This window comes from Rattus norvegicus, chromosome 8, assembly GCF_021556685.1.
Source record: "Rattus norvegicus strain SHRSP/BbbUtx chromosome 8, alternate assembly SHRSP_T2T, whole genome shotgun sequence".
Lineage (NCBI taxonomy): Eukaryota > Metazoa > Chordata > Mammalia > Rodentia > Muridae > Rattus > Rattus norvegicus.
This window is the reverse complement of record NC_141541.1, coordinates 52,539,484-52,561,861: the sequence shown is the minus strand read 5'-3', so window position 1 is coordinate 52,561,861 and position 22,378 is coordinate 52,539,484. Positions and strand designations below refer to the sequence as shown.

Sequence of the window (22,378 nt, the reverse complement as noted above, 5' to 3'; positions counted from 1 at the left end):
AGCGTGTCTAAAGACAGCTACAGAATACTCCAATACATAAATAAAAGATTTTTTAAAAAAGATTTCCTCCACACTGCTTTAGGCCCCATCTCTTTGTTTATTGACCCGTATACCTTATTTATTCTTATACTATATTAGTTTGTTTCTCTGGTGCTGTGATAAAATGAGGGGAAGGGTTCATTTGACTTATACATCCACATCACGGTCCATTCATGCAGAGAAGACAGAGTAAGAACCTCGCAGAAAGAACGCTGCTTACTGATTGCTTCCAGGTTCAAGTTCAGCTGCCTTTCATGCACCTCCTAGGACCACATGCCCATTGCTGGCACTGCCCACAGTGGACTAGACTCCCACATCGATCAGCAACCAAGAAAATGCCCCTTGTGCCAGGCAGTGGTGGCACACGTCTTTAATCCCAGCACTCATGAGGCAGAGGCAGGTGGATCTCTGTGAGTTTGAGGCCAGCCCGGTCTACAGAGTGATATCCAAGATAGCCAGGGCTATCCAAGAATGGTGGTAGGGGGAGAAAAGATAGAAAGAAAGGAAAGGAAAGAAAAATGCCCCTTGGGGCTGGAAAGTTGGCTCAGTGATTAAGAGCACTGGTTCTTGCAAAGGACCCAGATTTGCTTCCCAACACCCACGTGGAGGCTCACCACCTCCTCAGGCATCAGACACGTGTGTGGTGCACAGACACGCATTTAGGCAAAGCACTCATACACACAAAATAATAAAAGCAAATCTTGGTTGGGGATTTAGCTCAGTGGTAGAGTGCTTGCCTAGCAAGTGCAAGGCCCTGGGTTCGGTCCCCAGCTCCAAAAAAAATATATAAATAAAATAAATAAATAAATACATAAATAAATAAATCTTAAAAAAGAAAGGAAGGAAGAAAGGAGAGAGAGAGAGAGAGAGAGAGAGAGAGAGAGAGAGAGAGAGGAAGAAAGAAGGAAAATGTCCCACAGACTCTTGCTTACAGGTCAGTCTGATGGAGACAGTTCAACTGAGGTCCCTTCTTCCAAGTTCTGTCAAATTAACAACCAAGATTAGTCATCACAATTACATTCAGTGTGTGTGTGTGTGTGTGTGTGTGTGTGTGTGTGTGTGTGTGTGTGTTAACAGCAGCGCTTAAGTGGTCAGAGGATAACTTATGGGAGTTTGCTCTCTCCTATCATGTGCTTCGTGGAGCTAGAAAGAAAAGGGAGGGGAGGGGAGGGGAGGGGAAGGGGAGGGGAGGGGAAGGGGAGGGGAGGGGAGGGGAGGGGAGGGGAGGGTCGGGTCGGGTCTTGGCCCTTCCTGATGTTCTTTCTGAGTCTACAACACAACCTGAGAAAAGTGCAGTGATTGAGAACCAGGGAGGAGACAGTCCCAGATCAATTCCAGGCTCCTCCCACTTCCTCACATTGCCATCTGCATCACCACACCTGACTGCTGAGTGCCCACAGACACACGCGCGCGCGCGCGCGCACACACACACACACACACACACACACACACACACACACACACTTATCACACACCTCCCTAATGTCCAGCTTAGGTCCTACTTCCACAAAGTCTTCCCCGATCTTTGAAGTGTCTAGCTATATGAAGTAAGATGGTTTTGATTTTATCCTGCCAAGAATTGTTCTATCAAGACTTGGCTTCCACAGATGACGGGTTTCCCACTATAAAATCCACTGGTGGGTTAGAACCATCAACATGAAGTCCATTAAGCATGCTGCCAGGAGTAGGAGACGCCTACAGAAAAGGTCACGCTAATTGTAAGTAAATATGTACTGAGTCCCGAACAAGGAAACTCACTTTCCCATAGTTTGTCCTTGTCATAAGGGACCTTCTGGACCACTGACAGGAAATCACCTAAGGTCAAAGCACAGGCTGATAAGGTACCCAGAAACCAGTTCTTTGAAAAGTAGTTGAATACATTAGGGTGTGGGTTGGGACACATGAGACTCACAGGCACATGATGTCTGTACCCAGAGGTCACTTGGGAGACATGCTACAAGGTCCTGTCTGAGGCCCAGGGGCTGCTGGGGATGTCATAGAAGATACATTTGACTCAGCATGAGGACTCAGTTTCTAATTCTAAACACTAAATCATCCGACTCTGAAAGATGACCTACCCTCCCCCCTTTGCATTTTATTTTATGGATGGGTCTCATCACATTGACCATGTTAGCCCCAAACTCACAATCTTCCTGCATCACCCTCCCAAGTGTTTGGGTGACAGACATTCACTCTCACATCTGAGGAAACATGGTTTCATGACGCAACTTTCTCTGCCTTGAGTGCTTGTATGTTGCTGGGCAGGAGAGGCAAGACCATGTGGCATAGGGTTGGAAGGATGTACAGTGCTTAGTCAGTTCCAGACCTAGGAAGCACTGAGGCTGTATATCCCTGAGCAGTATAGGACTGGAAGAGCTAGAGCGGGGCTCCAGCCCCTTGTCCTAGCCTTCTTCCTCCTTAAGAACAGTTTCGGGGACCAGCAAGATGGCTCAGCAAGAAAAGACACTTGCCACCAAGCCTGACCACCTGAGTTTGATCCCCAGATCCCACATTCCTACATTGTAGAAGGAGAGAACCAACTCCCACAAGTTGTCCTCTGAGACTCCATAGTCTCCCCTCCCCGTCCCCGTGTGTGTGTGTGTGTGTGTGTCTGTCTGTCTGTCTGTCTTTCTGTTTGTCTCTGTCTGTCTCTCTGTGTGTATCTGTCTCTGTCTGTCTCTCTGTCTCTGTGCGTGTCTGGCCCTGTCTGTCTCTCTGTCTCTGTGTTTGTGTGTCTGTCTCTGTCTCTCTGGGTATGTCTGTCTGTCTGTCTCTATCTGTCTCTGTCTGTCTCTATCTCTGTGTCTCTCTCTGTGTTTCTCTCTCTGACATCACACACACACACACACACACACACACACACACACACACACACACACAAATAGAGAAAAGAGGGAAGAGACTACAATAGCCCAAAGAGAGCCTAAAAGTCTTCACACTTTAGTCCTGAGGAAGATGTGTATATTGAGGAAGAGGAGGGACTATAACCAAGCTTTGAAGGCAGAGAAAGGTGAGACTGGACTATGGAGGAGATGATGGAAGAGGAATGCTGCCAGGACAGGATCCCCTCGGGAGGAAAGGGAAGGGTAATAACAATGGCAAAGCAGAGAACAGCACGGCCTGTGTGGGTGGTGATTTGGCTTAGAAGGGGAGGGTGATTGCAGAGTCGGGGCAAAGCAAAGCAAAACACACAAACAGTAGTGCCTTTAGGTACAGTCTTACACCATCGTGGACTAAGTCGGGAAATGCCCTTCCATGGAGGAAAACCCACCAGGACAAGACCTGGTGGGAAATGGATCAATGCCCACCACAGTTCTTCATGAAAGAAGCAGCTTTCAGGATGGGACAGAGCAGGCGCGGTGAGCTTGCCAATGGGAGAGGTTGACAACCATGGAGTCAGGACCCTTGGGTGCAAGGTAGCCATCATTGGACCATTGGTGCATTATGGGATCCTGGGTAAGTCAGTCTCTGTCTCTGGGCTTCAGGGTCATCTTGTGTAAAATTGAAGGTGTGTGTGTGTTGGGGTGGGGGGTGTCATCCATGTCCTTTCTAGCCAGGTGTCTACAAGTTTATTTGTGGAGGAACACCTTTTTTTTTTTTCTTTTTTTTTCTTCTTTTTTTCTGAGTCAGAGACAGCTCTGTGGCTGTGTTTACATTGTGCTCTTGTCTGGTAATTTCATTTCACATTTTTTTTCTTCTAGTATTATCTTAGGATTGTTCCCTTTGAGAAATTTGAACTTAACTCTTTCAAACTTGAGCTGAAAAGAGAAAAGGGGCAGGGTTCCTCCTTCCTGACTGGGCAAAAGGATGGCAGTCACAGGTTGATCAAGTGCCCTGGTTTGCCTGGGGCTGAGGGTTTTTCCAGGGCAGGGGACTTTCTTTCAGTTCTGGGCAAACCAGGGTGGTTGGTCACCCTAGTGATAAGGAAAGGGAGTGTCTAGAGGAGACTGGAAGTGTTCTTTTCTTTTCTCTTTCTATGAGGCATTTCCCAAATCTATATGCATCCCTCATAGAGCTCCAGTGAGCAGAAGGGAGGGGCTGCCGTCACACCAGACTCCTGGCCCAGTTCAGACCATGGTTGCCAGGAAAGATGCTGAAATGCTTGACTAGTGCTGATTCTGTGAGGGGAGTTTCCCTTTTTCTTAAAAAAAAGAAAAGAAAAGAAAGAAAGGGGGAAACACACACACACACACACACACACACACACACACACACACACACACACGCATGCACGCACACCAGAAAAGACCCAGTGGAAAAAAAAAAAGAGAGAGATGAGTCGAGAGGTGAACAGCAAGCTCTCCTTGGCCCCGGGAGACCACACATGGCTCATTTGTTTAAGCTTGTAGCTGACGCCTGCCACCTCTCCATAGGCGCTGGCATCGACCTTCTCAGCATCAGACAGTGACCAGCCTGGTGACGCAGAGCTGTAGCGATGAACTACCCACTAACCTTGGACATAGACTCCATCACCTACAACATGGATGAGCTGGTGAGTACAGTCATGTGGCTCCCTGTCGCTCGGGTCCTGTTGGAACACACTCTGTCAAAGGAGAGGGGACAGCCTGGGAATCCCGCTGCAAGGCTTATAGAACATGGGCAAATACATGGGTGCCTGCACTTAGACTCTTATTGTCATATCTGTTGCCCTTAATAGATGCCAAAGGGAGGTGGGAGACATAGGACTAGGTTTTTGCATCCCCTGCTGTATGACTAGGTATGCAGTCCTGCCTCTTGGTTCCTTAATAGAGGATCTTCTCTTTGTCCCACTGGGCTAGAATGGCAAAGTATTTTTGGAAGATTTTGTTGCTGTTGTTGGTTTGGTTTGGGGTTTTGTTTTTGTTTTGTTTCTTTTTGGTTTTGTTTGCTCTTTTGAGACTGGGTTTCTCTGTGAAGCATTGGCTGTCCTGGTACTTTGTAAACCAGGCTGGCCTCAAGCCCACCTCCTTCTACCTGCCAAGTACTGAGATTAAACGTGGGCACCACCACCGCCTGGCTGGAGGTTTTCTTGATGTCAGTTTGTCACCAATGCTAGTCAATCCGTCAGTGTGTAGTTTTAGGTGGGAGAGGAGGGGTCAGTTGATAGAGTGCTTGCCTAGCATGCATGACACTAAGTTCATCCTCAACACACATACACTTAGTACGCTGGTACACGCCTATAATCCTAGCGTGAGAAAGAGAGAAGCAAGAGACCCAGGAGTTCAGGCTCATTATCAGCTAGCCTAGGACACGTTGAGACCTTGTCTCGAAAAAAAATATATATATATAACTGTTCATCTTGCTGTGTGACTTTATCATTAAGGCACAACACAGCATCCGTCTGTGTTGGATGGAGAAGCTGAGAACCTATTCTTTGCCCTCAACTAGCTGATGGTCTAGACAAGAGGGAACCAATCCCGGGCTGGAAGCTTTTAGACAGCGATTTTGTATAATGAAGGAAGTGCGAGGCCAGCTGGTGGCAAGGAAGAGGATCCCAGTGGTCAAAGTGAGGCAGCAGAGAATGCTAAGCTGTATTACTCCTGAGAATGTCTTGGAGCACGCTGCTTGACCCTGGATTACCATCTCTAGAGATAAGGTATCTTGGAAGAGTTTCTTAGGTTCAAGTTAAAGAAAAGAAAAGGAAGCAGTCCTAGTACCCTCTCTGCCCCCACCTGAGCGACTTCCAGTTAAGCACAGCACTCATTTGACTTGGTTGCTATTGGACTACCAAACGGTGTTGTCAGGAGCAGTTCAAGAGGAAAAACCCCAGGGCTGTGGGTTAGGGGCAACAGAGGACTTGGAACCTTCATCGTGGCCTTTTATTTTCTGCGAGCTGCTTTCTGGGCTAGGCTATGAAAGCTCTAAACCTTGGACCCTACCAGCTCTCCTGCCCTAAGCACACTGTGAGGTGTTCCCCAACTCCCTCAGTCCTCCAGCTTCAGAGTTCCTCACACTATGGCCCTGGGCTTGCTAAGAGAAGCTTCTCTCAAGCTGAGAAGTGTCTGCGGCCTGCAGAGCTGGGCTTCATCACAGCAGGTCCAGCCTCGACAGTCCAACCCCAGGACCTGCTATAGTTTGCAGGTCCAAGGCAAGACCGAAAGTTAGGGCCCCTTATTGAAAAAAATTTTTTTTAAACCTCAGTGATATATAATGCCAGCACCCAAAAGACTCAGGCAAGAGGACTATGAGTTTGAAGCCAGATTTAGGCTACGTAGAGACTCCGTTGCAAACAAACAAGACAACAAACAAACCCTGCAAATTCTTTTCAAGACGACAACAGAAAGCACTGAGGCAAGCCCGAGGTCTTTTTAAGGGCAGGATCCCCATGACTGCCCAAGTGGGGTCCCGTGATGCCTGCTGAAGCTAATCAGGATCTAGGCCAGCCCCCTTTAAACGCTAGCTGTTCTTCGCGGGAGTGTGCGGCCGTGCCTGCCCTCCTCCCTGCCGCCCGCTGCCCCTGATTTGGTTAGCTGGTATCTTCTGTCCTCATGCTGACCATCAGCTCTGACCCACTTGGAAGCCTCCGTAACCACCTGGAGCCCTGGCCGTGCCCCAGCTTCTGAGAAACCTCAAGAGTTTCCCTTCACTGCATGCCTCCCATCCCTGTGTGACCTACTAGAGACAGGTGGTAGTGGGGGGCCAGAGGGACAGCAGGGTATGCTCAAGACATGGAACAAACCGGCCTTCCAAGGAGAGAAGCACAGTAATTTCTCTCATGACACATATCAAACCCAAGGCCCTGAGCTATGTGCCCGGACATCACTTAGGGTCTAGCTAGGAATCAGGGGGTTCTAAGACAACCCTGTCCCTGGAGTCCTTCAATCAGGTGCGTTCTTCCTTCACCTAACCCCACTCTCGTCACAGATTCTCCTCTTTGGGCCGGCTCACCTTCCAAAAGGCCATGACTAGCCTTGGCACACTCCTCTATTCTGTCACAGTATCCATGTCTTGGAAACCGGCAGAAGAGTTCTGCATTAGTGGCTTCTCAATAAAACCATGGGTTTCTGTTTTGCTCTGTTTGTCTGTCATATTGGAACTGGAAACCAAGGCCTCTCGAATCCCTAACTCTCCCAAGGAGCACTTCCTGCCTTGTGGACGACAGGACTGCAGGCTTGGTTCAAGGCTTGCTGTTGTTGTCTTGAAAAAAGTTTTTTGGGGTTTGTTTGTTTGTTGTCTTGTTTGTTTGAGATGGAGTCTCTGTGTAACCTAAATCTGGCTTCAAACCCATTGTCCTCTTGCCCGAGTCTTTTGGGTGCTGGGATTACAAATCTCTGAGGTTTTAGCTTGACATTTTCCTTAGGCGTCTGCTGAGCTTCTACCACTGACTTTATTTCCTACTCCTCACTCCTCGTCCTTGACCCAGCTGATTACTGGCCCACTTCCCCAGATCAATAGGTTCAACACTCCCAACTTTGAGTTCCAAGAACAACAGTCTTGATAAGTCAAGCCGCAACCATCCCTTTGTCCTAATTTTAATTTTTTTCTACATTTGTTTATTTATAGTCGACAGAGGAGAACTTGTGGGGTTCAGTTCTTTCTTTCCAGCACGTCTGTTCCAGGGACTTAACTCAAGTTTTTAGGTTTGATACCAGGTGCCCATTAAGTGTCGCACCAGCTACTCTTTTTATTATTTTTAATGAATTAATCAGTTTTGAGACAGGATTTTTTTTTCCCCTTTGCCTTTTTGAGACAGGGTTTCTCTGTGTAGCCTTGCCTATCATAGAATTCACTCTGTAGACCAGGCTGGCTTGAAACTTAAACATCTTCCTGCCTCTACCTCCCAAGTGTTGGTTTTAAAGGTGTATGCCACCACTGCCATCTGAGACAGAATCTTTCTAAGTAGTCCTGCCTGTCCGGGAACTTGCTGTGTAGATCAGGCTGGCCTTGAACTCATAGAGATCTATCTACCTCTGACTCTTCAGTGCTGAGATTAAAGGTATGCTCCACTATACCCTGTCTATCATTTTATCAATACATTTATTATTATTATTATTATCATTATTATTATTGTGTGTGTGTGTGTGTGTGTGTGTGTGTGTACACATGTGCCATGACCTCCTCTGTGTAGAGGTCAGAGAACAACGTTTGAGAATTCCTTCTCTCCTATGATGGGTTCTAGGACACAAGCTCAGGTTGTCGGCTGTCAGGCCTGTATAACAAGCACCTTTTTACCCACTGGGGCCCTTTGTCCCTTGAACTCAAAGATCACCTTTGACCATTTGCACACCTGCTGGCTTAAGGCAGGCAGCTAATCCTTATGAGTGCTAGATCTGAACAAAACTTCTGGAAGGCTAAGAGCCAGAAAGAACCCTGGTGCCTAGGGTAGGTAATGCCCAGAAGTCACCCTACTCGGCAAGATGGGTCCGGGTGGACATGGAGGAGGTCCTGCCCGAGAGAACTACCATGAGTTGTCTCCTGTCACACCTCATATCAGAGGTACTCAGAGGGGCATGTCTGGAACCCACAGGCTAGTTATGAAGTATATCTCCGGCCCTCAGGAGGTGAGGCTGCCATAAAACAGGGGGAAGCGGGTCTAAGTTTAGCTTCCCTGACCCTTCCCCACAGACGATCACTAGGAACCATGAACTCAGTGTGACCGGAGCATCAGGTCACAATCCGTCCACATGCAACTGTCTCCGTCCAGCAAGGGAGTGAAAAGAGGAACCAAAACTCACTCAAGCTGCTTCTGGGCTTTACCTGGGTGCAGGGGAGGGTCCCCTTGTTCTAACCACGTGAAAAGTCCCACAGAAGCCCCGGTGGAGGAAACCTCAACTGAGGGTGGCCGGAGGGATCAGAAATGAGGGGAAACCTGAAGCTAGCTTTCAAGGGGCTGCATTAGGGGAATCTAGGTTCTGTCAGCCAGATCCCACAGACCGCATTAGGAACATACCCCTCTATAAGAGACACAGTCTGCCTGGTCCCATTCCTTTGACAGACATGTAAAAAGCAACAGGTACTTGGGATGCAAAGTCAGAATACAGGAATGAGTTTCTTTTGGGAATGGAAGACAAAGCATTTCAAATCTACACTATCCCAGAAGGTCCAGCAAGATGGTTCAGTGGGTAAAGGTGTCTGCTGCCAAGCCTGACAGCCTGAGTTTGATCTTGCGTCTCATACGGTGAAAAAGGAGAACCAACGTTGTCCACTGATCTTTTAAAGTATGCACATGGAAATAAACGTAATATTGTTTTTTTTAATTTAAAGCAAGTGTTATCTCGGGAGGCAGTTTTAAGAGGTTACTGGGAGATGCATGTGCATGTACCTTGACTACAGGACCCCATGTTCACAGTGTAGACAGACATTGGTTCACAAGCGAACTCACTTTAAACCTAAAGATGTGGCAAAGAGGTAGTAATACTCCCCCCCCACCCCCAGCCAAGGATGGTGCCAATAACCTAAGCATTCAAGAGATTGAAGTAGGAGGGCGGTAATGTTCAAGGCTAGCTTGAGCTCAAGGCTAGCCTGGGCTACACAGTGATATCCTGTTTTTAAAAACTAAACGCTGGGACTGGAGAGATGGTTCAGTGGCTAAGAGCACTTACTATTCTTCCGAGACACCCACATCTAGTCTGATGGTCTCTTCTAGCTTCCAAGAATACACATAGACACACACACACGCACACGCACACGCACACGCACACGCACACATACACGCACACACACATGCACAGACAAAAACAGTAAAACAAAAAGAAATCTTTTGAAAAAATATCAAAAATTAAAAGTACTACATAGGGGGGATGGGGATTTAGCTCAGTGGTAGAGCACTTGCCTAGCAAGCGCAAGGCCCTGGGTTCGGTCCCCAGCTCCGAAAAAAAGAAAAGAAAAAAAAAAAAAAAAAAAAGCACTACATAGTCCTAATAGCCAAAACCCTCAGTCAGAGATGGACGAGGATCCAGCAGGCTTGTTTCTTTGGGGGGAAAGAAGGGCAGAGTGCACATGGCATGGCAAACCAGAGTCCTGAATCATCTTTGGGGAATTCTGAAGGAAGAGTGCTGAGAAGAGCAGACCTACACACCCATAACCCAGTCCTATACACTGTGACCCAGGAGCTGCTGAAGGCTGAAATGAGAGATACCTTGCCCGCCCACTCCCAGATCCCAACCAGTGTGGAAATGCTCACACGAGGTTATGTCTCATATAAAAGCTCAGTGGGACCTGGAAACGCAAGCTTGGAATCCCAGGTACTCAGGAGGCGAAGGCAGGAGGAAGGAAAATTCAAGACATTGGCTACAGAGTTCATTCAAAGCCAGCCTGGGCAACTTAGTGACATGGCACCGTCTTAAAACAACAAGTAAGGGCCAGGTGGTAACAGTGTGCACCTTTAATCCCAGCACTCAGGAGGCAGAGGCAGGCAGATCTCTGAGTTTGAGGCCAGCCTGATCTATGGAGTGAGTTCCAGTACAGCCAGGGCTACACAGAGAAACTCTGTCTTGAAAACACAAAATAAACCCTGGAGAGATGGCTCAGTGGTGAAGAGCACTGACTGCACTTCCAGAGGTCCTGAATTCCTAGCAATCACCTGGTGGCTCACAACCATCTGTAATGGAATCTGATGTCCTCTTCTGGTGTGTCTGAGGACAGTGATAGTGTATTCATATACATAAAATAAATTTTTAAAAAATCCACATCTATTTAAAAACCACACAAAACAAAACAAAAGTAAGTAGTTATGATTTCAAGTTCAAATACAAGAAGATCCCCAGAGGACTGGAGAGATGGCTCAGCAATTAAGAGCGCTGGATGCTCTTCCAGAGGTCCTGAGTTCAATTCCTAGCACCTAGATTGTATAACCTTATATAACTCTAGTCCCATGGGATCCAAAACCCTCTTCTGGCATGTGCAGGCTTAATGCATGTGAGCACAAACATATACACAGGCAAAACGCCTGTACACATAAAGTAAAAATAAAATAAAGACCTTCTTTTAAAGGGGTGGGGGTGGGGTTACTTGCACTCACTGGTCAGCAAGTATAGATAATTGGTAAGCATAAGGTTCAATGACATTGTCTCAAAAGATACGGTAGAGAATAATGGAAGAAGACACCTGATGTCTACCTCTGGCCTCCAAACACACACACACACACACACACACACACACACACACACACACACACACACACACACACAATCACAGTAGCTCAGTGGTAGAGCACTTGTCTAACTTGCATTATTGCTCTTCAGAGAGCCTGAGAGAACATGTACTGAGTAAGAAGCCCTGTAGGCTCCTCGGGACTGGGGATTAGGGTGGGCCTGCAGGTTAGAGAAGCAAAGACTACTGGTGGGAGGGGAACCAAGACCATGTTAAGAAACAGCTCAAATCTGTCCACACAGGGCATGACAGACAACCAGAACATCAGTGAACAACAGAATCAAAAGGCAGGGTCCAGACTTTCCTGAAGCAGAAACTCTTCCCTTACACTTGAGCTCAAAGATGTCTGGTTGCAGAGACTACTGGCTACACCCCAGCCCAGTTCTCTCTAATTTGCCCCGACGATAATTTTATCTGATGAATTTGGGTCCCTGGTCTCTGCTTATGGAGGACTTTGCATTGATAGTGTTCCTCAGCCACACCCCAGTGACTGCTAGAAGAAAATCCAGAGTACATCCTTGAGGAATGTTCCCCAACCTGCTCCCAGAGAAATCCAGTCAGCAAACCCTAGCAGACTGCCTGCTAGACGGCTTGAGGCAACAAAGCAGGTTTGTTACTTAGAAAGCGCGCGCGCGCGCACACACACACACACACACACACACACACACACACACACACACACACACACAAGGTTTAGAGACTCTGCTTGTTCAGGGAGAGACCTGAGTCCTGTGTAGAGGGCAGTCTGTGTGGATCCCGTCATAGGAAGAGAACTTTGCCTCTCTTACCTCTTCCCCCCACCCTATCCCTAACAGCGGGACCTCTTCCCCGCCTCCTGCCCCAGAGCTCACAGTGCTTTCTAAATACATTCCCAGCTTATGTCTGGCTTCATTCCAGGCAGCACAGTTTCCCATGGGGCATGCATCCCTATAGCTTGCTTGTTAGCTGTCTGTGCTCTGAGTGCCTGCCGGTGCAGCTTGGCCGTGTGGTCCTATCGGGGCGCGCGCCTAAGTCTATGTAGGAAGTGTGTTGCCCATCATGGTGGGAGCTGTCTTTCATAGCCAAGAATGAGTGAGCCATTCATCCTGTTGCTGACAGTGCACTTTTCCCAGTGCATTAGCTAGACCAGTTCCCTTTGACATCATCTTTCCACCATGCCAGAGCCAACCTCACCTAAGGCCTCTCTCTATGGTTTGATGGAGAGGAGTGCCCAAGCTCCTGTGTGTGGGAAGTGGCTTTAACACTCTCAAGTTTGAATGTTTGTTTGACACCTCATGTTGATCTGCACCAGACCAGCTTCCTTCCATCTTCCCCTCCCCTGAGTACTTTGCCAAAACAATACCTGTTGGTATGGAAGAATAGACAGACCCTCACCCCTTACCTGTCCCTGTGGGAATGTCGCACTGACTGAACTTTAAGTGGAAAAGAAGCTCATCAGCCTAGATTCTTTGTAGGATTAAAAACTTGAGCCTCTAGGCCAGACAGGCTGGTTAGACTCACAAGCTCCTCAGGACGGGTTCAGCTGCCACCAAGGGGTGAGTCATTACATCCCCACCATCTGCCTGATGTCTGTGCTCTGCACAGGGACTGTTCACCCCACAGCTTTCCATCCACCCCTTACTGCAGAGTCAGAACCAAATAGCTGCACTCTATTCTACTGGAGACAGCTCCCTAAAGGGACAGAGAGCCCAAGAAAGACCCCAAAGGCAGAATTTACAGACAGATGCAAAGGTGTAAGTCCCTGCTGAGCCCCAGACAGCTTGGAACTCCAAGCAGAAGGAGCTAAGTAGGATATAGAAAGATGGAGTCAACTTGGGGGCCTTGAAGGAAGGCAGGAGCTTAGAGAGGTGGACTTGAAGACAGGAAGAGGTTGAGCAAAGGTGACAGGAAGCTGCCTGGGTTGCTGGGGACAGGCAGCTGGTAGTGTGCATACCTGAGGCATAGCATGTCTGGTGCAATGACGTTGGAGGTGAGGTCTGACACATCAAAGGAGTGTGCATTTGGGAGAATTGATTTTTTTTTTATTTTTGCAGGGCTGAGGCTCAAACTCTGGGCCCTGTATATATTAGGCAAGCATCTTCCTGCTGAGCTGTACCTCCAGCCCTGCTTTAGAGGGAATGTAAAGGCTGTCTATCTCGGGCATTGAGACTCTGTCCAACAGGTCTATTGTTTTCAAATGAGGGCCATTCTTTCACACACAGGCTCAGTTTCTGTAGTGCTCTGCTCCTTGAATGGCCCTTGTTTGTTTGTTTGTTTGTTTGTTTGTTTGTTACAAGGACCCAAGCAGCATAGGCCAGCCCAGAACTCATGTAGGTGAAACTATCCTTCATCCCTTGATCCTCTGGCCTTTCCCTCCAGTGTTAGATCACAGCCTGAGCCACCATGCCTAGCCAATGCCTATGTTTGCCTGCTTGTTTGTTTGTTTGTTTGTTTGTTTGTTTTTACCATAGACTTGAAAGTGAACAACCCTAGTTTAAAGGCAAGAAGAGGACCTGGGAGCCCTAATCTAGGAACTCCTGTTAGCTCTGCTGGGCTCATCCCAGGGATGCAATGGCTTACATCAGCTACTTCTGCCATTACCTGCCGCTGAGGTGTGGGCAGCAAATAAAAGGACTGCTTGCCACCCTAGTTGGCACTCTCTCTGTTCCCTCCTGTTCCTCCTGATCTCTTGATCTCTCTCTCCCCTTTTCTGTCCTTCTCTGCCCCCCATTCTCTGCCCTAATGGCTCTGATCCCATCTGTCTGCCTCTACCCCTCCTCCAGGCCTTCACTCCCCTCCCTTCCTCCACTAAACCCCCTTCAGACCAGATCTGTTGCACAGTGTAATTTCTCAGGGACACCTTAGCATGGGCCCACCAGGTACAACCCCCCCATTCTATTTCATAACAACTCCTGAGGTATGCCTGGGTCTTTATGCTGTATGGATTCCCTGATGTTGGTTCTGAAATCAAGCCATGCGAGTTAAATATCTGCCCCTAAGAGGACAGACAGACACACCATAAACTTCATTTCCTTCCAAGTATGTGTTGAATTCTGCTGTGTGAAACTTGACTTGACCCATTTTTTCTGCTAGTGGACATAACATCAAAAGTGGCTCTTTATAAATGGTTTTGCTGTTGTATATGATATCACTGTATAGGATATCAGAAAAGACACCTATTTCTTACAGGTGATGGGGAACCATCAAGGGACTCTAAGCAAGACACTAGATCTACAGGACCTGTGTAGGTGTAGTTTTGGTTTGTCTGTTTTGGAGACAGAGTCTGGCTATATTAACAATGGAACTCAAATTGTGGGCTTAAGTCATCTTCCCACCCCAGACTTCTGAGAAGTGCGGGGCTGGGATTTGAGTCTGAGGAAACTCACCCTGTCCACTGAGTGTAAAAGAGTGGAAAAGATAGTAAGTAAAGGACCCATAAGGCTAGAGTGATGGCTCTGCGGTTAACAGCACGTGCTACTCTTGCAGAGGACTAGGGTTCAATTCCTAACACCCACACGGTGACTTACACCATCTGTAACTCCAGTTCCAAAGGAGCCAGTGCCTTCTTCTGACCTCCATAGGCATTAGGAGGTCACATGGCACACATACATGCAGGCTAAACACTCATACACATAAGTAAGAAAGTTTAAAGTCTGATTTTTAAAAAATGAAAGAAGTAAAGAAAAGGTCCCATAGAGAGGCAGGATGAGAGGCAGGAAGAGGTGATGGCAGACGGGACACTGGAGAGGTGGTAGGTAGGGAGTGCTGCCACATGGTAATGTGTCCCCATCCCCTATGAAAGAGCCATCTGTTCTAGGGACCAAAAGACCAAGATGGGGAATCAGTCTACCCATCAGGGGAAGTGAGTGTGCCACCTACAAACAGTGTGCCTGGTGACAAGGAAGAGTTAAGGTAACCCATGAACCAACCTCTTCTCCTGAAAGGGGGTCAGCACAAAGACTAGATTGCCAGAGCCTAGAGGACAGAACATGCCACTGTCTCTTACCTCCCTGGGGCCCATCATTTATACTGCTGTCATTTGAACCCATAGTCGGTAAGATGTAATTGGTTTTGTATTGCCCAGAAAGGGTGTAATTGGTTTTGTATTGCCCTGGGAGGAGGTTGACCAGGGCAGGGCAGAAGAACAGAGTTGGGAGCTGAGGAAACCCAGGTGCAGGGCAGCTGTGAGTGAAAGGTATGAAAACAGGCACCCTGTCTTCCTTTGTGGTTAGTAGGCAAACAACATGAGAACTGGGGTGATGGAGGGCAGTGACAGATGGGGAGGAGGATGTGGAGGTAGGAACTTCCGGAGATATAACAGGCACGCCCCCTTCTTTCCACTCAGTACACGCTTCCTCCCTTCCCGGTGCCTGGTCTCCCTGTGTGTGACTCATATTTACCTCCTCTGCAGGGTTCCTGCGCCTAAAGCGGTTGCTCTCTGCTTGGGAAGTAGCTGGAAACTTAGGCTCCACCCCTTTCCCAGCAGCCTTCTGAGGGAAGTTCCGGGTAGTGGCGCTCAGTGTAGAGATACTGATTAACTCTGAGGACAGGCAAACGTGCCTTTAAGCAAACCTCCTCTCTGAGCAAGACACCTCTGTAAAATAGGAGTAAGATTCCATACCTCAAGCTCGTGTGGATCAAACCAGATAGGAGGCCGTCTCCTCAGTTTCAGCAATAATCAAGACCGGAACAAGGGGAGAGAATCAGAGGAAGTAAGCAAGCCACATCAGCTCCCAACCAGTCCCCACTCCCAGCGGGATGGTAGATTTACTACCCACTGTCCTTACAGAATGGAATATTGACTTCTTGTTCTGATCAGATGCCGTCCCCAAATGTCAGTACTGACTGCCATCCCTACACCTGCAGTGTAGCCTTCCACCTCTAAGAACAGCCTATCACTGTGTGAGTGACCACTTGTCCCGTTTGCATACCAAAGAGTTCAGGGGTTGGGGATTTAGCTCAGCGGTAGAGCACTTGCCTAGCAAGCGCAAGGCCCTGGGTTCGGTCCCCAGCTCCGGAAAAAAAAAAAAAAAAGAGTTCAAACCAACAACAACAGCAGCAGCAACAACAACAACACCCTGAGGGATGTGGCTCAATGGTGGAACATTTGCTCAGCACTCACAAGGCCCCCGGTTATATCTCCAGAATATACCAGAAACTAGAACAAAACATTATTTATTTTTTAAACATTTATTTATCTCCGGACACACCAGAAAGGGCATCAGATCCCATGACAGATGGTTGTCAGCCGGCCTGTGGTTGCTGGGATTTGAACTCAGGACCTCTGGAAAAGCAGTCAGTGCTCTTAACCACTGAGCCACCTCTCCAGCCCAAAGCGTTATATTTATGAAACAGGACACGGGGGCATGTACCTTTAATCCTAGCACTCAGCAAGCAGAAACCACCCAAATCTGTGGTCAGCCTGGTTTACACAGTAAGTTCCAGGCTAGCCAGGGCTATATAGGCAGATCCTGTCTAAAATAAATAAGTAGAAGGAAGGAAGATGGCCTGATCTGTTTAAGGACAGGCCAAAGGGACATAGAATAGTGCAAACAAAAGGCAGTTAGCCTGGATGGACAAGAAATGTCACAGGTAGCTTCCTCTCAGAGAGAAGGGATATGGCTGCCGTTCTGACTTTTCTTTCTCTTTGTCCTTGCAGTACAAGGAACTGGCCATCTACAGTAACAGCACGGAGATCCCCCTACAGGACAGTATCTTCTGTTCTACAGAGGAGGGGCCCCTACTGACTTCCTTTAAGACGATATTCATGCCTGTGGCCTACAGCCTCATCTTCCTCCTGGGTATGATGGGAAACATCCTCGTACTGGTAATCCTGGAGAGGCACCGGCACACTCGGAGCTCAACGGAGACCTTCCTGTTCCACCTGGCAGTAGCCGACCTTCTCTTGGTCTTCATCTTGCCTTTTGCAGTGGCTGAGGGCTCTGTGGGTTGGGTCCTAGGGACCTTCCTCTGCAAAACTGTGATCGCCCTGCACAAGATCAATTTCTACTGCAGCAGCCTGCTGCTGGCCTGCATAGCTGTCGACCGTTATCTGGCCATCGTCCATGCGGTCCACGCCTACCGCCGCCGCCGTCTCCTCTCTATCCACATCACCTGCTCGACTATTTGGCTAGCCGGCTTCCTATTTGCCTTGCCAGAACTCCTCTTTGCCAAGGTTGTCCAACCTCATAACAACGAGTCCTTACCACAGTGCATCTTCTCCCAAGAAAATGAAGCCGAAACTAGAGCCTGGTTCGCCTCCCGGTTTCTCTACCACACTGGGGGCTTCCTGCTACCGATGCTCGTGATGGCCTGGTGTTATGTGGGAGTGGTACACAGGCTATTGCAGGCCCAGCGGCGCCCTCAGAGGCAGAAGGCAGTCAGGGTGGCCATCTTGGTGACAAGCATCTTCCTTCTCTGCTGGTCACCCTACCACATTGTCATCTTCCTCGATACACTGGAAAGGCTGAAGGCTGTGAACAGCAGTTGCGAATTGAGTGGCTACCTCTCAGTGGCTATCACCTTATGTGAATTCCTGGGCCTGGCTCACTGCTGTCTCAATCCCATGCTCTACACCTTCGCTGGCGTAAAGTTCCGCAGTGACTTGTCTCGGCTTCTGACCAAGCTGGGCTGTGCTGGCCCGGCCTCCCTTTGTCAGCTCTTTCCGGGCTGGCGCAAGAGCAGTCTCTCTGAGTCAGAGAACGCTACTTCTCTTACCACCTTCTAGATCCCGGGGTCTCAGCCCCCGGCTCTGTTTCTGTTTTCCTTGGGAGCATAAACGTGGTGTTAGAAACCTGTCTAACATAAGCTGGGATTCTAAGAGCTATTGGGGCCAGTGTCCCCCAGCTGGGACGGCTAGACAAACTCTTTCTAGAATGTTCCCAAAGCTCTTCTGCCAGCCCTCAGGCTAGACTAGAGCCACAGGAGGGGAAAGCGGCCCAAAGGCAAGGCAAGCAATACCCAGACCACCTATATCCCCTTGGACGAAGAGGACTCCACACACCTCCCATCTTAACAAGCTAAAGTGAAGACTCAGCTTTATTTCTTCCTGGCCATAGGGAAAAGCCACCTCTGCCTGCGGCACACAGTCTCATCTTCCTCCCAATTATGAGCTCAGACTCTCCTCAGCTACCGACTGCTGCAGCTCCCCATTACTCCTACACCACTGAGGAACAGCCACCTGGCGGCAGACTGTGGCCTTAATGTGCCTGTCTCCTAAATACAGACGTATGCCAGACCTTCACCCGTGCCTTTCTCCTAACCAGCAGGAACCTGAAACTGATCTGCTTTAGGTAGCTGTCTGCTCCAACCAAACCACCACTGGATCAGCCCCATGTTACTGGATCTTGGATTACAGACTGAGGGCAAGTTCCAGAAGGTCCTGGAACCTTGCCAGTATCCTGAGAAGAGTAAAGGGCAAGCAAGCCAGCAGGAAAGAGGCCCAGTGGAAAAAAATGGAAAGACACCTTTTCCAGGCTCCAAAGAGGAACAAGTAAAAATCCAACCCAGCTGTCTTCTCCACCCATGGACCAAAGCTTCCAGATTGGCAGGGAGATGAGATCCAGGGCCCTAGTGGATTCTGGGCACCGATGGGGAAGGAGGTCAACTGCCTGGGGAAAGTAAGCCCCAGGAGAGGGGACATTTAGCTAAGAGAATGAAGATAGAGGTCCCTGTCTTCATTAGGTAGAGACAAAGTGAGAAGCCGACCTGGGTGGGCAAGTCCCCAGGCCCAGGGAGGCAGTACCTTGCACCTGGGAGGGTACTACTCAGATAGAACCAGCGGAAACTGCTCCACACCTACTTAGGGGAAGCCAGCAGGCAACTCTGAGCTCTGCTTCCTCCCAGCCACTGATCTAGGAGGGTGGGGGGTGGACTGAGGGAAGCAGAGTTGCCTAGCACCACTCAAGTCAACCATACAGGCTCCCGGGGGACCCCACTGGGGAAATCAATGCTATAGCTCCGGAGACTGTATCCTCATTGCAGAATGGTGGTGACACCTGGGGATCCCCTTTTCTGCTCCCAGCTTCTGACAGCCAGCTGGGCAGAGGCGAAACCAGACACAGAAATAAAAATGCAAGAGAAGGCATTTTTGAATTTTCTTTTTAATAAAAAGGCACCTATAAAACAGGGCAATACAGTACAGGCTGCACAGAGACCCCCGGAACAAGCCTAAAAAGTGTTTCAAAATAAAAACCAGGAAGATGTCTTCACATATTGTATTTATATATTTATATTTTATATATATATTTATATAATGGTACAAAATGGCTGGGGTATGGCCATGGATGGAGGGGAGAAGGCTGGCCTGTGGACTTCACCTTAGGAAGCTAGTGGTGGAGGTGGGAGACGAGGGCACAAGAAGGGGGCATCAGGCCCTTTGTGGCCTGAGCCCTCTCCTTGGAGCAGGACAGGCTAGACAGTTTGGGCAGGGTGGGGATGTGGGTGGGAGCAGGGAGGGCAGTGTCTGGCAGGAAGGACAGGTTTCTACCCACCTCTCAACACAAGAGACCTTGGCTATGGTCCCGGGGAGGGGCAGGGGAAGCCAGGGGCCTGCAGCCAGCTCTGGAGGGGCTTGGTGCCTGACCTGGCTGACAGTGGACAGCACCAGACTGGGAGAAGTGGGCACAAACTCCCTTTGTATTACAGCTGCCAAGGCAAAACCAGGCCCTGCAGGTCAGAAAGGCTGGGGACAGACAGGGCCCTAGTAAAAGACACCCTGTCTAGAATGGCCCTTGGCCCTGGAGGCAGGGCAGGAAAGGCCTTAGCCAGGGAGCTGCCCGCCACCTAACAAGGCAGGAAAGGAAGTGAGAAAAACACAAGTAGTTTACTCCTGGGGCCAAAGGAGACAAAACACCCATTCCTGTATGGCTTCAGTCTGACCAGTGGCGGGTGAGGGGCTCTCCTGGGAAGTAAGAGGGGAGGCAGTGGCTGTGCCTGGTGGTCATAGTCAGATCTGGTACATGGCCCTGAGCCCTGGACAGAAAGACCTTGCCAGAGAGTAGACAGGGGGGGAGGCAGCAGGATGTTCTCCCCCACACTGCCTTCCCTCACTCCGAGATAGAAGTGGAGGCTGGAGGGCCAACTCTGTTCCTTCCTTCTTTGGTGAGAAGCAAGTGGTGGTTTCTAGAAGAGTCCATGCCCTGAGGGGTTACCTGGCCCATGGGTCCCAGCATGCTAACCCCTCCATAGCTCCATTCTAAGGGGCCACACGCTGCCCCTTCCTTCTCTCCTTTATCCTAGAATGGGGACAAAGGGCTTCAAGTTCTGGCTAAGATGTAGCAGCAGAGGCACCCAGGCTGGGGGCCCTATGTCACTGGTGTGCGTAAACACATGCACATGTGCACACCTGCTCTCCGGAAGTCACTCAGCAGCAGACAGGCGGCCACGAGGGAAGAGGGAGATTCTCAGTCCTCAGGGGCTCACCAAATGGAAGCCTGGATGGTCTGACCTCATTTTATAGGTGGGGCGTACGAGGACTGTATGTCTCTGGGTCCAGGGAAATGGAGGGTGTGATCATTTGAAAGAGGAGGGAGGTGGGTTTTTTTTTTTTTCTTAATCTTTTTTTCCCTTGTGTGTGACTTCTATCAAAACACAGAAATACGGCACACGCACAAACCGGCACAAAAGCGCAGCTCTATTTACAGCTCCGCTGACACCTGCCCACCTGGCCAGCTGCCTGCAGGGGGCGTGGGAGAGGAGGTCAGCCACGTCAGTAGGGAGAGGAAATGAGGCAGAAGGAAAACGGGGTCAAAGCAGAGAGACCCGGCGGAGAGAAACCGACCTGTCCACAACAGGTCAGAGGATGGAAGACCCTCCTCTCTCCCCAAGGACCCCCGAAACACAGCTGAAAGCGGGGAGGGGCAAAGACGACGGGGAACAGAAGCTCCGTGGGACTAGGGGGGCCGGGGAGGAGCGGTCCTGGTGTCAGAAATGGAGCAAACCCCAATTCCAACTCCTCACCGACACTTGCCGCTCCCCCCCTAAGCTGCCAGCACATCAGGTTTCCACAAACGCCACTCCCCACACAAGCCCTATCCCTCCCCTCCACCCTACCCCTGGACCCAGGCCATCCATCCCAACACTGGAGGAAAAGCAAAACTTTTTAAAGTTAACGTATTTTCAGTATCCCCAGCTCCAAACCGAGGGGCCTGCTAGAAGGGTAGATTGGCCATGCCGCCCGGCGTTGGGAGGTAGCCCATCTGGCTGTCCAGAGACACACTGCGCTGCCGCAGAGGGTGGGACACCATGAGGTTCTGCTGGGGTGGGGGGGCCATGAGGGAGCCCTGTGGGGAGAGCATGTGGGGAGGCTGGGTGTAGACCTCACCCCCCACGCCCCTCTGTTTCATCAGCATAAAATTCTGCTGGGTCATGAGGCCCTGTGGAGGGGACATGACCCCCTGGTGCAGGCCGTGGGGCACCATGCCCTGCTGTGGGGGCACACCTGTCCTGCCCAGCAAGGACATCTGTCCAGGGTGGCACATGGACATGCTGAGACCCCGCTGGACCCCCTGTTGGCCTGGGAGGTTGGGGGGCCGAGACGGGGCCTGCTCCGCCATCATGTTCTGCAGGTTCATGAGGTGCAGATTGGGGGGCTGGGCCTTGGGGGGCTGGTTCTCGTTCTTGGGGAAGTATTGGAGGGTGCTGCTCGGTTTCTCAGAGGGGATGATTCTGGATAAGTCGAACTCAGGAATGCCGGTAGGGGTGGGCCGGATCACCTCACTCAGCTCTGGGTCATTCAGTACCGATGCCACCCCAGGGAGTACCCCCGGTGGGTACGCATCGCCCATGCGGCCAGCCATGCCTTTGCCCATCAGGTGCTGCTGGGAGGGTATGGGACCAGGTGGCTGGTTGGGCAGGTCCTCAGGGGGCAGGGCCATGCCTGAAGGGTAGTGCTGCTGCAGGCCAGGCCCCCCACCCCCAGTGGCGGCCATGGCACCATGGGGTTGCTGCAGCCGAGGAGGAAAGGACATCATCTGGGAAGAGCTGGGCACAGGGCCACAAGGGGTATTTAGGGAGTCTGGGCCTCCTGGGGCCATCATCATTGAGTTTTGAGAAGGGCCCCCAGTCCCCTGTGCATTGGGGTGCAGTGGAATGTTGGACCCCAGAGGGGTGGGGGAGGGCAACATAGTAGGTGGAGGCTCATGGGACAGGGGCTGCTGGCCTGGCAAGTTCATGCCCATGGGGCTCTGGGCAGCAGCAGGGTTCATATGCATCTGGTTGGGCTGGTTGTTGCTGATACCTGTGGGGAAAGAACAGTGCATTAGAGCTATGCCCACCCAACCTTGGGGAA

The 22,378-nt window shown here is 50.0% G+C and overlaps 2 protein-coding genes across 12 annotated transcripts in view; one reads left to right on the top strand and one right to left on the bottom strand.

The window, feature by feature from the left end:
* Positions 1 to 19,186, top strand: part of Cxcr5 (C-X-C motif chemokine receptor 5) — a 40,351-nt gene extending 21,165 nt beyond the window's left edge. For 2 of the 6 annotated variants that reach the window (XM_087560720.1, XM_087560722.1), the window contains 2 exons: positions 4,413 to 4,531; positions 16,748 to 19,186. In XM_087560720.1, the coding sequence (XP_087416846.1) occupies positions 4,475 to 4,531; positions 16,748 to 17,815 (1,125 nt within the window). In that variant the 5' untranslated portion in view covers positions 4,413 to 4,474 and the 3' untranslated portion in view covers positions 17,816 to 19,186. 6 annotated transcript variants of the gene reach the window in all.
* Positions 19,172 to 22,378, bottom strand: part of Bcl9l (BCL9 like) — a 30,206-nt gene continuing 26,999 nt past the window's right edge. For 4 of the 6 annotated variants that reach the window (XM_087560962.1, XM_087560963.1, XM_087560960.1 and 1 more), the window contains one exon: positions 19,172 to 22,327. In XM_087560962.1, the coding sequence (XP_087417088.1) occupies positions 21,240 to 22,327 (1,088 nt within the window). In that variant the 3' untranslated portion in view covers positions 19,172 to 21,239. 6 annotated transcript variants of the gene reach the window in all.